The following is a 15270-nucleotide window of genomic DNA, read 5'->3' on the forward strand; positions in this document are numbered from 1 at the left end:
CTTGCGGCGTGGAGGATCTCCGCTCCTGCTCCGGCCTCACCGGGAGAAGACGGGACGAAACGAGGACCGGGACCGCGACCGGGACCGAGACCGGGCGGGGAGACTGCCAAGCTTGGAGCTCTTGGGGAAAACAGCAGCAGCCAGGTTCACACAAGAACAATTCACCCAAATGGTAGAAGGTGGGTGGGTGAGCCTCCTGGCCAAAGGATGTGTGGCTGCAGGAATTTTAGGTGACATGGAAGGGTGGCAGGTATCACAGAATCACAGAATCACTAGGTTGGAAGAGGCATTCAAGATTATCGAGTCCAACCCATGTCCTAACACCTCAACTAAACCATGGCATCGAGTGCCCCATCCAATATTTTTTTAAACACATCCAGCGATGGTGAGTCCACCACCTCCCTGGGCAGTCAATTCTGATACTTTATCACTCTTTCTATAAAAAAACTTTTTCCTAATATCCAACCTCTATTTCCCTTGGTGCAGCTTAAGACTGTGTCCTCTCGTTCTGTCAGTTTCTGCCTGGATAAAGAGACCAAATCCCACCTGACTGCAACCACCTTTCAGGGAGTTGTGGAGGTAAACTAGTGGACAAGAGAACTCTTGGGGTCCCTAAGTAGATAAACGATGCCTGACTCGGGGAATCCCCAGCGCAGAGATTATTTGGTGCCCGAGGGAGTTAAGTGAGCATGTGGCCACGTGTGCTTGCGTGATCCCCGCTTTTCCTTCCGCATCTGCGGGAGGCACGGCCTGGGCTGGCTGGGAGAGGCTGTTCTTGCCCTCCTGTCCACATGTACCCAACTACACCCATCCTGCGAGGTGACACGGTAGACAGCCTTCCCTCCTGCTCTCTCCGCTGTCCCGAGTGTCCCATCGGACAGGCTCGGTGGCAGGTGGCAGGTGGCACTGAGCTTCCAGTGACTGACCAGCTCAGCGCGGCCACTCAGTTGCCGTGACACTTTGCTAGCCGTGTCCGACCGGCTCGGGGTGAAAGCTCAGCCCTCCCCAGCGCCGCGGGCAATCCGCGGGCAGCACGGGGCCGGGCACGGGGAGGTCCCCGGGCTCTCACCGCGCCCCTTCCGCTCCCGCCGGCAGCCGGTGCCGCTGCTGGAGCGGGTCCCTGTCACTGCCCGGAGCGGGGCCGGGTCTCCAGCCCGTGCCGCTATTCGGCTGCCCGCGGTGGGCGCAGCCCCTCGCCCCTGCCATGGCTCTGTCCTGCGTGCTGAGGCCACCGCGCTGCCACCTCCGCCCTCCGCCGCTCTCCCCGCTCAGCCTGCCCGCTCCGCACCGCGGCCTGCTGACAACCACAGCAGCAACGTGCCAAGGGAAGAAAAAGGCCAGGGTGAGCTGCATCCTGCCAGAACCTTCCTGGGAGGAGAGGTATGGCTTCTCCAAAATGATCGAGCATTTTTTCAAAGCAGCAAACACCTAAAGCTGTGGACGTGGTGTGTTGAGGGTTTACTTCCACCCTGTAGGAACAGAAGATCCAGGGCTCGTTTGCCTGGAGTCTGGCCTGGGGAGGGGATAGTGGAGAAAACAAATACAATGTTCTGAGAGAAAAGGAGCAGATAATAATTGCCATATTGACAAGCAAAAAGTGATAGTCTATTTGCAGTCCTCGGGGTAGTTGGCACTGGGTGCTTTGGAAGCAGCTCCAAAAACCCTAGGTAGGCAATAGCTGCAACTTATCCAGCTGTGGGGTGCTGTTCCCCATGGTTGCAGAGAGTCAATTATGAGTGCTTGAATCATATCACTCACCTCTTTTTTGCGAGCTCTTTTTAGGGTATATGTATACACACACACACACACACACACATATATATATATATATATATAATTTTTTTTAAAACCAGCTTTTATATGTTTTGTTCTTGCTTGTTTTGCTTTTCATATGAGTAGTGGCAAGTTCTGAGGTTTATCTCTAAAATACTTCTGTGTGGGTGGCTGGGTCAGTGAGAATGGGCAGCTTGCAATTCCCTCCTGCTGCACACAAACTGCATTTCACTGTGGTGCCCTGGGAGTCTGGGTGTTCACAGCCAGCCCTGGTGCAGAGCCCACACGAGAACAGTCCTGCCCATGACGTAGCTGACAGGGATGTTATGCCGTAGGAGTCAGGAGTCGAGTAGCTCTGGGCACTGCCTTGCTGTTCTGCTTTCCAGGTTAGCAAATGCAGTGACACCACTGTGGAGACTTCCCTACCAAGAGCAGCTGCAGGTAAGATGAGTTTACACAGACTTTTCTCTGTTGTGTTGCCCCAACTGTCCCTCCTATCCCCTTGAACAGTAGCCCTTAGCATCATAATGCTGCAAACTGTTCAGACCCCATTTACTGCTGCTTTAATCCTGTTGTTGTGAAGGATAGAACTGGGAGGTTCCTTGTAGTACAGAGGATGGGCATTTGCACAGTGATCCTGGCCTCTGTGAGACTGCTCTGCTTCACTGGGGCTTCAGGTTAGACAAAATGTTGTAGGCCAGTATTTGGGGACTGCAGACACGATTTTTCTTTCTTCCTGTTTCTCCAAGCAGCTGTGGTTATGAAAAGGACAGAGTTCCTCTGGGGCTATATTTTCACTTGCAGTTTTTCCTCCTGTTGGACTCCCCAGAGGTGGGTGATGAAGAGCTGCCCACCATTGTGTGGTCCCATGAGAGTGTTTCTGCCTCAGAACTCCTCTGCAGGTCAAGTATGAAAGCCAGAGGAAGATTTTGCAGACATTGGCAGCTCGTCTTGAGGAGCTGGGCATAGATGCACAGAAACCTGGTGGGCTCTGCTGTCCTCTGCAGCCTATAGTCCCTTCGGTGAGTGTGCCATGGGAATGCTCTTCCCTCTGAGCCACGAACAGCCTCTCACTCAACAGCTCAAGACTCTCATGGGGGGCATCATTTGCCTGCAGAGAGTGTCTGAGTCAGTCCTTGCTAACTTGTGCTTTGCAGCTTGTGACTGCCAGGGAGTGAAATAAACCCAGTGCTTAGGAACCCTTTTTTTGTGCCTAAAAGGCCTCCCTATTAAACCTGTCACCATTCTGTCACAGAGAGCTACTTTTGTCTCCAAGGGGCAGTACTGGGGTTCTTGTGCACAAACTTTGTTTCTGTGTTTTGCCCATTCACATACATCTTCCCATGTTGGCAACAGAATAACCAGGCTGGTTGGCTTTCCTCCCTTGTTTTTTCTTCTAATCCAAGGCTTTGCTTTTCCTTCTTTTCTCCCTCAGCCCATCATTAATGGCTACCGAAACAAATCAACTTTCTCTGTGAACCGAGGACCAGATGGGAACCCCAAAACTGTTGGGTTGTATGTAGGAACTGGCAGAGGTCAGTGCAGGACAAGGAACTCATAGAAAACTGCTGGCATGAGCTGTGAAAGGCCTCTCCACAGTTTACCATGTCAGATGCTACGGTGCTTTACGTGCCCTGAACCAGAGCAATTAAATACCCGGCCATCTCTCTACAGGAAGAAATATTGTCTGTGTGAAAGCAAATCATGTGGAGAACATACCTTCAAAACACAAACAAGTAGCCCAGGTAAATAAATAAGTCATGTCTGTCCATTCACTGTGGAATAGAGAGACTGCAATAACTCTTACTTGGGAGAACACTGTAATTTTTATTATAATGTGTTTTCAAGTCCATTTTCATGTTCTGAAAATTTTCATTCTAGTTGGTGGATAAATACTTTTATAAAAACTCACATGTTAATATTGCAGCCCATAAAGTGTCCCAAGTAATGAAGTTAATCAAGTGACAATGAATTCCTGCCAATCTATTAAAATACATAAGAATTGCAAATTAGAATTATTAAAATGTGTTGTCTTGCAAGAGCCTGGAAGGAGCTTTCACCCAATGTATGGAAATCAAACAGAAGAAGCAGACTACAGTGGTGGAAGGGCTGCCTGTCTGGGGGTTAAGAGCAGGGCAGTTGTCTTCATGGTACTAAAGGTGCCATTTCCCCTCCCCTCAGTGCTATGAGGAGTTCATCTCTCGCTCCCCCCTGGACTCCTGCATCCTCTTCCATGAAGGTGGACACTGGCGAGAGCTCGTGGTTCGTACCACCAGCTGTGGCCACACCATGGCTACCATCACCTTCCACCCCCAGCAGCTGGGCCAGGTGAGCACATGGAGGACAGGGCAAGAGGCACAGCAGATACCTGGCTGAGCTGAGCCTGCTGGGTGTGTTGCTGGGGAGAGAGCTCTAATCAGGTTACCCAAAGAGGCAGCTTTTCCTTTCTTACTCTTGACAGGAGGCACTGGCTACTCAGAAAGCATTGCTGAAGGAGTTCTTCACATGTGGGCCTGGAGCAGTCTGTGCCTTGACTTCACTTTATTTCCAAGAGAGGTAAATGTCTTGACAAGGAAACACAGCCACCTCCTTCTTCTACCCGCTTTCTGACCAAATTCAAATCCCACCAGTTCAGGGAGTGCTGGAAGAGAATGACAGATGTTTGGATCCCTCTTGGAGATGTGTCTTTAAGATGACCCCATCTTTTATTTTTCCAGACTTATTTGAACACTCTATGGTTCTACCTCATGGGAATTATGCGTCTGGGAAACTTAAAGAAGAAACTTCCAGTTTCTATCCCAAGACAGTAAATCACATTAGCAGCAAAACTGGGGAATAGGCCCGAGGAATGCTGCCTTCTGCTAAGTCATTTTGATCCTTTTAATGAAATTTAGGCTGTGCAAGTCACAGATCCCTTTCAAAGAATCAAAATGCTTTAATCTTGTTGAAAGGCTCATATGAAATATAAGTCACTGGGGGGAAGAACCATCTTTTGCTGCCCATGAGCACCCTGGGAATGGAAACCAGCTCCTCTCTGCTGCCTTCTAACAGCTGTTTTTTGTGTGATCTGCCAGCACCATGACACGCTGCTCCCACGAGCAGTCCCCCTACCAGCTCCTCCACGGAGCACCACACATCTTTGAAGAACTGCTCGGCCTGAAGTTTCGCATCTCTCCAGATGCCTTTTTCCAAGTCAACACAGCTGGAGCAGAAGTTCTGTACCAGGCAGTCGGGGAGCTCTGCCAGGCTACAGGGGACACTGTTCTCCTTGACATCTGCTGTGGAACAGGTGGGTTCCTGGGCTCCCAGAGCTTTGCATTCCAGAGCTGATCATCACTATGTTAAGGCCTGTTTCTTCAGCATGACTGTATGGAGTATTTTTGTTTCCTGTGTTTCCAGGCACAATTGGTCTCTCTCTGGCTCACCAGGTGTCCAAGGTTATTGGTGTTGAGGTGGTGGAGAAGGCAATAGAGGATGCTCAGTGGAATGCAGCATTCAATGGTGAGTTCAAACTTGCTGTGGCAAAAAGTTTCAAACTAAATGCTGAAAAATCGGAGTAGAAGTGAGCAGAGGGACCCTCACCAGTTACCTTCACACAGCACAGGGTGGTTCATGTTACACCTAACTCTTGGTGAGATTCAGTTCATGTGGTTGCTTTTTTGTTTCACAGGGATCTCAAACTGTGAGTTTCACAGTGGAAAGGCAGAGGCTGTGTTACCACAGCTCTTGGCATCGTGGGAGGATGCCCGACCGCTTGTTGCTGTGGTGAACCCTTCTCGGGCTGGCCTACGTGAGAGAAAATGCTATTTATTTTCATCTTGTAAACAGAGAGTTCTGAACAAGTTCTGTGAGACCTGTTATACTGGCTCCAAACCCTTTCTTTGCTTAGTCTCTCATTTCTTGTCACTGACAGCAGCTAAAATCCCATAAAGTCTGCTGTTTTCAGCACCTTCATTGTGCTTTCTCTTTAGCTCTAATCTTTTTTCCATCTTTCACACAATTTCACAAAGGCTCACACAATTATTTAAGAGAGAAGGGACCTCTGGAGGTTGGTGCTGCAATCTCTCAACTATAGCAAGGCAAACTTCAGAGTTTTATAAAGTTGCATAGGGATATAAAGCCTAGCTGAGGTTTGAATGTGTCCAGGGGGTATCTCCTCTCCTGAAAATGTTTTCCCTAATATTTTTAATCATAATTTTCCCTTGCTGCCATACATCTAATACTTCTCATCCTCTTCTCATGCCCCTCTGAGAAGGTTCTCAGTTATCTGTAATCCCCCATGACATCCCTGAAGATAGCAAATGGATCCTTGCTTACATTCTCTTCCCCAGCCCTCAAATTGTCTTAGTGGTCTTCCCTGGAGTGGATACTGGGAACTCAGATGCACTCTCACAAGTGTGTGTGGAAGATTTTATATGCCTTTGCTTAATTGAGTAACATTTTTTCTCTCATTCTCCATCTCCCTGGGAAGCAGAGGGACTTCTCCCATTGCTCTCTGCAATTGGCTTCTCTCATTGGCTCCCTGCCTGCCAAATTGTCTAAGCTGTCAGGAGTGTGGGTCACACCTGTGGTCTCCTGAGAGACTCCAAGACAGAACATGGCAAAATATGCATCTGTATTTTTGACAATTCTGTGATGCTGTTCAGTCATTACTTCTGGAGAGCTCAGGGTGGTGGTGGGAAAGCAGGCTGTCTGTTTTTTCAGATTACAGGGTTGTACGAGCCATCCGGAACTGCAGGTCCATCCGCAGGCTGCTCTACATCTCCTGCAAGCCAGAGGGTGAAGCCATGAGGAACTTCCTTGAGTGAGCACTCTCCTCCTTTCTGTTGATCTCGGTTGCAGACCCTGTTAAGTCCAGACAAGGCATCAGTGAGGAATAGAAAATAATTCAAACATGGCACAATGACATCGTGCATCCTTCTGAGAAAAAAAGCACATCTGGATGTGAGATACAGAGTCCATCGGGTTCACTGCAGGGAGGTTGGCCCCTCACCAAGAAAGTGGAGCCAAGGGGATTTGTCACCTGCTTAGGGGTTAATCATGTAGCTTTATGTGGTCAGCCTTTAGCTGGGGTAGACCCAGGTGATAAATCTGTCTGCAGGCAGCCATAAGGGCAGTCCAAAACTGAAAACAGAGTGTCTTTCAGCTGGGATGACTTCTGAGGAAAGGAGCTTTAAACTTGCCACTGACTGTTCAGCTTGTCCTTGAGGTTTTCAGAGCTGGTTTGGGATTCAGTATTGATGGTTCTCCACCTCAGGCAGTGTCAGCTTCAGACTCCAAGGAATGTTAGTCAAACACACAATACCTCCTTTGTGGATCCCCCTTGGATTGTGATACCAGTGGTGGGAAGGCTTCTGCTACAGGTCTAAAGGATGCTCTTTGCTTTCCACAGGCTGTGCTGCCCACCTGACCCACAGAAGAAGCTGGCAGGGGAGCCATTTGCCCCTGTGTTGGCTATTCCTTTTGATATGTTTCCTCACACTGTTCATTGTGAGCTGGTGCTGCTCTTTACCCGCTGAGGAGGCAGGAATGAGCTCTGAGAGCTTGGGAAGCAACCTCTTCCTGTCCTGAAGACCTAATGTAGTTAGGATTTTAACTTATTTTCTGTGAAGTTGTATAAAAATAAATATTTTTGTTTTTTCTTGTACTTTGGGTTGCCTAGCAACACTGTTCTGCAAAGAACTACTTGGATTTCTGGGGTGAAAAGGTTCTCTGTAGCATTTCATCACCCTTCCTTCCCCTGCAACTTGGGCTGCTGGTTAAGCAGCCTGGGAAAGAGTCTCTCCCTGTGTTGAGGAATATGTAGCTCAGTGATTGAGCTGCAAATTGTGCTCTGGATAGTGGGAAATCGCTGGAGCCCCAGGTAAGGAGCCTTGAGTAGGTGCTGACCTTGTGCCTAACAAAGGTCACGGGCCTTCCAGCGCTGGCTGGGTGTGGGTGGCTCCTCCCCCACAGACTGTGCACAAATTCATGAAGTGAGAAGACACCAGACTAATTTTCCACTCGTCAGAACTGTTGTGCAACGGGTGGGAGATTTAGGATATAGAAGAGTATGAAAGCCCAGGGATTCCTTTGTTGGTGTCCCTGCTTGGAGGAGGCACCAGCTTTGGCAATGAGATTTTTCTATAAAACAAAATAAAAAGAACAGATTTCAGTGTCTCTCTTTCCCCATCTGTCTCCCCCTTCTCCAGTAATAATTGCTGATGCCTAAATATGAAGTGCCCTGTGAAAAAATCAGCTGCAATATTTTCCTCTTCAGGATGTTCTGCAATAGCTAATTAAATTTTTTTCTTGTGTTTTGTATGTGTCCTGTCCTGTTCACAGTGTTATATTTCTCCAGCTCTTCCAGAGATGGAGCTGCTGTAATGGGGAGGGAAGTCTGAGTGAGCAGAGTTCCCTTGTGTTGTGTGAGTCCCAGACTGTTTTGAATCAAGGCGGATAAATTCTCAAGGAAAGTGTGAGAGTTGCCTGTATTTTTCAGACTTTTAACTCCAGTCCTCAGCTTTGAATAATAACAACAACCAGTTCTCAAGCTATGGGAGCTCAAAACACATGTGTTTAGGACTTGAGAATGACTACACCATAAAGGGAGTGATGATAAGGTTCCTGACAAGCATAGGAAGTATCACTCTTGCACTATCCCATGATTGTAGGTTTTTACACACAGTTGCAGCCTCTTGTTTTCATTTTATACCAAAGGATGCAATATTCCAGCAGTTCTGTTTCATGTAATTATACCTTGGTTTCTCGCTGCGAGATCTGAATAAATTTCTGCCAGGTTTTGGTCAAAAGGAAATTTGTTGCATTAATTGCAGGGGAGACAATGACTTTAAATCAGAATATACCAGAGGATCTTAAAACCTTTCCCCTAGCCTCTGGATAGCTGAACATGCAGGATGGGTTTTACCTGCAATGGGGGCGGATGACACAAGTGGCCTCACCTTCCCTTTTGAGCATCAGGTTCCAGAAGAGCCACAGGGACAAAACATTTATTTTTCTTTCCTGGTGCAAATAAACACAATATGTCGTTCGCTATTTATGAGTATCTGAATATCTGAAACTGAAAGCTGTCTGTGTACAAGAGACCCCTGCCCACTTTCCCTCCACAGCACGTTACTCCTGTGCCCTCTGCTAACGTCCTTGTTTCCTCACTAATGAGTAAGTGTGCTCTGTCTTTGGCTGCCATCCCACGTCCCTATAATTGACTCAGTTTCGGCTTTCTGTGGGCGATTTATGGAACACGCAAGGTAACAAGAGGATGAGCTCCTCTCGGCGCTCCAGTGCTGGAGCTGAGTGGCTCTGGCTGCAGGGCTTTAGGACCCAGGGGTTGCTGAGTGGAGGAGGCTGAATCCCCTCCCGCTGTCATCCTCCTGCCTCTGCAGCTTTATTCCTACAGCCTTCAATGGTGACGGACTCCCTCCCACCCGGGCTGGCAGCCAGAGCCACAAGGCCTCGCTAGGACCGGATCCCTGCGGCTCTATGGCATCTCCCAGGACCATCACCATCGTCGCCCTCTCGGTGGCCCTGGGGCTCTTCTTCGTCTTTATGGGGACCATCAAACTGACCCCCCGGCTCAGCAGGGATGCCTACAATGAGATGGTGAGTCGGGCAGCACGGAGGGAGGTGCTTTAGGGCTCTTGCCGCAGGAGCACTGGGGCACGCTGGGGGTGACTGCCCTGGAGCCCCGAGCGAGGGGCAGGAGAGAGAAGAAGCTGATCTGACTCCTTACGTGACAGACATGGAGAGAAGCCAATAATACGCAGTGCCCAGGATATCCTGGCAGCCCTCGCCTGGGCTCCAGCTGAGCCTATCCACGGAGAAACCTCTGGTGGATAAGGATGGGGAGGGGAGGCAAGGAGGATGGGGTGGCACAGCACACACAGCCTAAAGAAGCTGGGGTCACAAGGGTCTCTAAAAGCAAGGCCTGCAGAAGTGCCAGACATGCAGCAGGCAGGGACAGCTGATCCCTCAGGGGAAATCTATCCACTGGATGGGGGTAGGAAAAGCAGATGCCTGCTCTGGCAGATGTTGATTCTCAAAACTCGATGCTTTAAAGCAAGGATAATGATACTGACTTGACTGTCCCTACCTCACCAGACTTATGCAGGGATTAATTAATGATTGTGAAATGCTTTGAAATTCTTAGCTTGCAGAGGAAGGTATTATTATTAGTCTTCTTATTCTCTTTGGCCTGGGGAATGAGCCTCTCCCCCTCTTGCCTAAGAGGAAGGGGGTGAGGAGAAGATGGAGAAGTTATTGTGTGCATTTCTCACCTGGTGAACTGGTTTATGCTCCTCTCTGCTCAGGGCCAGCCCTGCTGCAGAGCACTGCCAGCTGTGAGCTGCAGGCAGGTGGGAGACTGGCTGCCACATTTTGCTTCCTCATCTGTGTTCATTTATTCTCCTGCCCCCCCCCACCCCCCGCTTCCCCAGTTATTTATTGTGGTGTTTGAAAAGATTAGTATAATTTTTGTGCCCCTAAAAATATAGTGCTAGAAGTTTCCAGCACATTCTGTTCTCTCTCCCTTTGCTCCACCTGCCCAGCTGCTTTTCCTTAGCTCTCAAATAACATCTGAATGGCAGTGCCTAGTCTGCAGCCCAGCACAGGGATCTCACAGAGGAAAATCCCCAAGAAGTAACTCACGGGCAAGAGACACATGAGGTAAAACCCCTAGAAAACAAAGCTCTTAAGCTTCTGCTACAGAAAAAAAAAAAAAAAAAAGAAAAGAAAAAAGCAGAGGCTTTAGGAGCATTGCAAAATGCTTGCTCTGTAAAATATTTTGCATCTGTGTCCCCTTCTGCTTTATCACGAGTCAGGCCTACAGGTAGGAATGATCTCCGGTTTTATAAAGCAGCTGTTACACAGTGTCATTATTTTTCATAGTCCATATTGTTACATATTCATGGCTCATTCGGCTCTCCTGCCTTTGCTGTGCTACATACTGTGGTGGTCTGCCAGGTCATGCAGACAATTAGGAAAAACCTGACCTTGCTAATCCATAAGGATGGCTTTTTGCCCCCAGAAAACAAAGAACCTCTGTTATCTACCTAAAATACCAAACTTGTAGTTTTTCATTCAGCAATAAACACATTAGCTTGCCCATTAAAATACCTAAAATACCAGAGTACTCTAGGACATGCTTATAGTACATTTCTTAAAAGTGTGTTTTTCACTACTGTTTAAAAATACTCTGCTCTGAGGTTTTAGTCACTGATGGTTTAAAATACATCCTTACAATGCAAACACTTGGAGTAAATGTGTCATGATATCTTCAATTATTTTGTAGCAAATATGACAATGCTGGATATTTTTTAACCACCTGTGAAGCATCAGAGCCTCTCAGAAGGAAGCATCAAACTCTATGGAGACGCTGGAAAGTTCTGTATGCCTGTAATGTAGATTTCCAAAATTGTATGGAAGTAAATCCAGAGTCTGATCAGTGCCTGTGAGAGCTGAACAATCTTGTACCTGGGATTTGGCTTCCATTTCCCTCATGCTGATTAGAAAACAGAGAACACAATGTCAATAATGTCTTCAGGGTTATTATACTCTAGTAAAAGTGGAAATAATTTTGGTGTCATGCAGAATATAGAAGCTTTATTAAAATATATATCTATAAAAGGAAATACTTGATTGCAAAACAAAAAGAGAAAAAACCCCAAACAAAACAGTAGGGCCACCGACACCTAATGTTCAAATGCAAGAACCTGGACATGTGTAAGGACAAAGGTTGTTTCTTTCCCCAAAAGAATGAGGCAGCTGTGTAAGCAGGCTGTCTTGCAACTTACACTGCTTCTAAATCCAGCATAAACCAGGGAGCAAATAATGTCAAATGTCAGCTTGCTTTCACCTGAGGAAAGAAAGGATCATAAAGGTATGTAAGCACAGGATAGGACTGGTGAATCTCAGCTTTGATGTTTAGTACCACCCTAAGCCTGCACTGCCTATAACTACTGTAAGCTGCTTGGGAATACTGTAAGTTGCTTTGGGATGTTGTAAGTTGCTTTGGAGTAGAAAGAGACTTGTATTTACTTCCTGTGCTTTGGCTTTGCAGGGATTGGGTGAATTAGCCAATTTTAAAGCAAAAGGTACTCTTAGAAAGAGGTTTGTTTGTTTTAACAACATGGTTCTGCACTGCTAAATCCAGCAATCTGAACCTCAGATTCCAGGGTAAGGTACACCTGGCCTGGCTGTAGCTCCAAAGATGGATGAGAGGTTGCTGAACTGTTTTCCAGCGAGGAGACAACAGCTTAGAAAGGGGAAATTGCAGATTGATAATTTAATACACCCCCAAACCGAAGCTTTACAGATTGGGTATTGTGCCAGAGGGGTCTGTGACAACTGAAATAATTTTTAGGTCATGTTGCACATCAATCTGTTTCTATGGAAGTCACCTTTGCCTTCACTTTCTCACATGATGTCCTTGGCTGCTTGATTCCAGAAACGAGCATACAAAAGCTACGTGCGGGCCCTGCCCATGCTCAAGAAGATGGGAGTCAGCTCCATCCTCCTCCGCAAGAGCATCGGCGCCCTGGAAGTGGCGTGCGGCATTGTCATGACACTGGTGCCTGGTCGCCCCAAGGACGTGGCCAACTTCCTGCTCCTCCTCCTCGTGCTGGCTGTGCTCTTTTTCCACCAGCTCGTGGGGGACCCCCTCAAGCGTTATGCCCACGCCTTGGTCTTTGGGATCCTGCTCACCTGCCGCCTGCTGATCGCTCGCCAGCCCGAGGAGCTGCCGCCAGAGAAGAGGATGCTGTCGGTGAACGGGGATGAGCAGCCACTCATCCATGAAGCAGCTCCTGAGAAAGGCAAAATGAAGGTATCCTAGTTGAGTGCATGTGAGGAAACACGGACCCTCGAGGCAGCTCTCTCCAAAATCACCCAGAAAATTTGGTTTTTATTTACCTACTTGCATTTTTTTTTTTGTGTCTGTCTAAATAAAGTTGCACTTGGGGTCTGAGAGATACAAGGTATGTCTACACTGTAGTCTTGCTTTTGCTGCTGCCCTGTAATGTAGAAAAACACAAGCTAGCTTCCACAGGGACAGCTTGGAGGCAGCCAGCAACACGGCTGGAGCAGTGCTGGCCTCAGCAGGAGCTGCAAAACCAGCCTGAGACCCTGGTCAGAGACCTGGGTGGGCAGTCAGGCCACCCTGGCACTGCTGCAGTGGGGAGATCGGTCCTGAGCTCCAGCCCTGAGCCCCATGGCAGCAGAGCTGGCCTGGCTGCACTGCTCTGCCCAGAACAGTGGCTGGGCAGGACATGACCAGTGTCCCTGAGCAGCCCCACCACACATATCTGCATTTCCCTTTCCGTGGTCAAGAGGTAAAAGGGACCTGTTACCAAAAACATGCTGTTTGTTGTGTTGGAGAGAGGGATTCCTTGGGCTTTGCTGCCTCTGTGCCCAGTCCTTTCTATGGAATGGTTATCCAGAGAGAACATGGGATGCTCTGTTTACATCTTCTTTGATTTCCATGCAGAGGCTCCAAAACTAGGACAATGGCCTGATAACAGTTGATTTTTTGCCTGCTTCACACGAGGCAGTGGCATCTCTTTACCCTTCTTGGCAGACAGTAAGGGTGCCTGGAGAGGGGATGGGGAGCAGAACAGCCCAAAGAACTCCAAAATATCTCTCTGATGTTGGCAAGTAGCATTGTGCTCCCCAGTTCCCTGCAAGTTCCTCTTTTTCCCTCCCCACAGGTACTGTGACTTTATAGAATTGTTGTTTATTTCTGGTAGATGAGGGTCTGAACAATTGCAGGTACCTCACTGCTCATCCCACCTACAGCCTCAGTGAGCTGGGATAAGTCCTGTTACCAGAGCCTGAATCCCTGTGTTGTATCTGAAATCTTAGATTGTCATAAGGAGCATGTGTGACCTCTGAAATTTGTCTGGTTTTCTTAATGTTTGTCTGTTTTCAGTTTTACATTTTTTTTTATTTTCTCTCTTTTTTTTTTTTTAATTAGTCAAAAAATAAACATTTTGAAATTTGGAGAAAAATGTCTTTACAGAAACAAATTTCTTATTTGAGAGACATGTCTGAAACATTTTCCTCTGGTCAAACACTCCACCTAAAATGGGTTGAATCATGTCAGGCAATTTGAGAGACAAGGTGATGCAGAGTGGAAGTCAGATAAACTCTACCTGGTTATATATTAATAACCACAGATACTTAAAAGAGACATTTGGGTATCTCACTGAAACAGTCTCAAATAAATTTCTGCTACAGTTCAGTGCAGCAGTGAGAAAAGGTAACTCAAACTGTCAGCATTGTATCTCTATAAAAATTGATGATGGATGTTCATACACAGTTTTCTCCTGAAGTTTGCTAAAACAGCCCTGTATAAATAAAATTGCATATATATACACATATATATGTACATATACATACATACATATATATATATATATATATATGCGCTGAAAAAGCCTCCTCCCAGAGCTCCAGATGGACTAGATTCTTATTAGATGTGCACCCTGAGCAAAGGAACCAGAAGGCCGCCTCTGTTAGACAACCTCCTCTTCAGAGATTATCTCAAGGTCACCCAAAATATATATACAGAATTCCCTTTAGTTCCCAAAAGATGCTTTAACTACCATGCCCCTGACTGGGGTTATTGTGTTTCAATTCAGAACTAAATAAAAATACCACTAACTCAAACCCACACCATGCTGTGCATTCCTACACAACTGAACTGCTGCAGCCCTTTCACCTAGGCATCCAACCCAGGAAACCTTTGGAAGCAATTGTCGTGTTTATTTTTTGTAACATTCCTCACTGAACCTTGTAGAGATGATGATAGTAAAATAAAGCATCCCAAGGAGCAAAGGCTATCTCTGTAAAAGCTCCAGTCTGTTCAGTGAATACTAAAAAATTCCCTTTTTTCACATTTGCAGGGATATGAACAACCGACCCGCAGCAGTGGCTGCGTGTTGTTTGTTAGAGAGCTAGACAACTCATCTTGGAGCCCAGTAACAAGAATTCTGTATTTATCTTAGCGGGCTGACCTCTTTCACTGCCCCCAGCATTAAATAGCTATTTTTGGACGCTTCCAGCCATCTGCTCGCTGGAAGTGACAAGAACAGATCCACTCCTTTTGTAAGACCTCGATGCTAATTTACTCTTCTTCTTTTTTTTTTTTTTTTCCCTTTAATTCTTTCTTTCTGTTTTTTCCCCTCTTATCTCCACACACCTCATTTCGTTCCGGTCGGCCTCAGGGTTACTGTCTCGCTTTATATACGCCTTTTCCCCTCTCACCCTCTTCTTTAAAACGTAATCTCAGGCTGACGTTCCCTGCCCGGTAGCTGAGGAGACACCTGAGGGGAGGGAGCACTTCCCCTCACGGGGAATTCCCGCCCCGCCCGGGCCGCGCATGCGCAGGGGCGCCCGGCGCAGGAAGGGCGGAAGCGCCGCCGTCATTGCCGCCCACAGCGCGCTGTGGCTGCGCTGCGCATGCGCGGCCGGGCGGGAACGCGCCGGGCAGGGGCGGTGCTGAGG

The 15270-nt window shown here is 47.6% G+C and overlaps 2 protein-coding genes and 1 long non-coding RNA gene across 3 annotated transcripts; 2 read left to right on the plus strand and 1 right to left on the minus strand.

The window, feature by feature from the left end:
- Window positions 1–958: 958 nt before the first annotated feature.
- On the plus strand, window positions 959–7420 carry TRMT2B (tRNA methyltransferase 2B). The gene is made up of 12 exons (XM_005527516.3): window positions 959–1380; window positions 2160–2214; window positions 2676–2795; window positions 3209–3308; window positions 3448–3518; window positions 3955–4101; window positions 4235–4329; window positions 4848–5062; window positions 5173–5274; window positions 5444–5563; window positions 6478–6577; window positions 7166–7420. Exons 1-12 carry the CDS (start codon window positions 1205–1207, stop codon window positions 7290–7292), a joined length of 1428 nt encoding a protein of 475 aa, XP_005527573.1. The 5' UTR covers window positions 959–1204; the 3' UTR covers window positions 7293–7420.
- Window positions 7421–9103: 1683 nt separating this feature from the next.
- On the plus strand, window positions 9104–13772 carry TMEM35A (transmembrane protein 35A). The gene is made up of 2 exons (XM_005527434.2): window positions 9104–9372; window positions 12215–13772. Exons 1-2 carry the CDS (start codon window positions 9253–9255, stop codon window positions 12599–12601), a joined length of 507 nt encoding a protein of 168 aa, XP_005527491.1. The 5' UTR covers window positions 9104–9252; the 3' UTR covers window positions 12602–13772.
- LOC148183095 (uncharacterized) lies at window positions 11408–15113 on the minus strand. Its single transcript, XR_015773890.1, has 3 exons — window positions 14966–15113; window positions 12472–12572; window positions 11408–11623 (listed from the first exon to the last, which is right to left on the minus strand). It is a non-coding gene; the product is annotated as an uncharacterized LOC148183095 (long non-coding RNA).
- Window positions 15114–15270: the final 157 nt, after the last annotated feature.

The sequence above is a fragment of the Pseudopodoces humilis genome, chromosome 15 (genome assembly GCF_049639895.1).
Source record: "Pseudopodoces humilis isolate 2021_Gansu_Grassland_sample_001 chromosome 15, ASM4963989v1, whole genome shotgun sequence".
In the NCBI taxonomy this organism is placed as follows: domain Eukaryota; kingdom Metazoa; phylum Chordata; class Aves; order Passeriformes; family Paridae; genus Pseudopodoces; species Pseudopodoces humilis.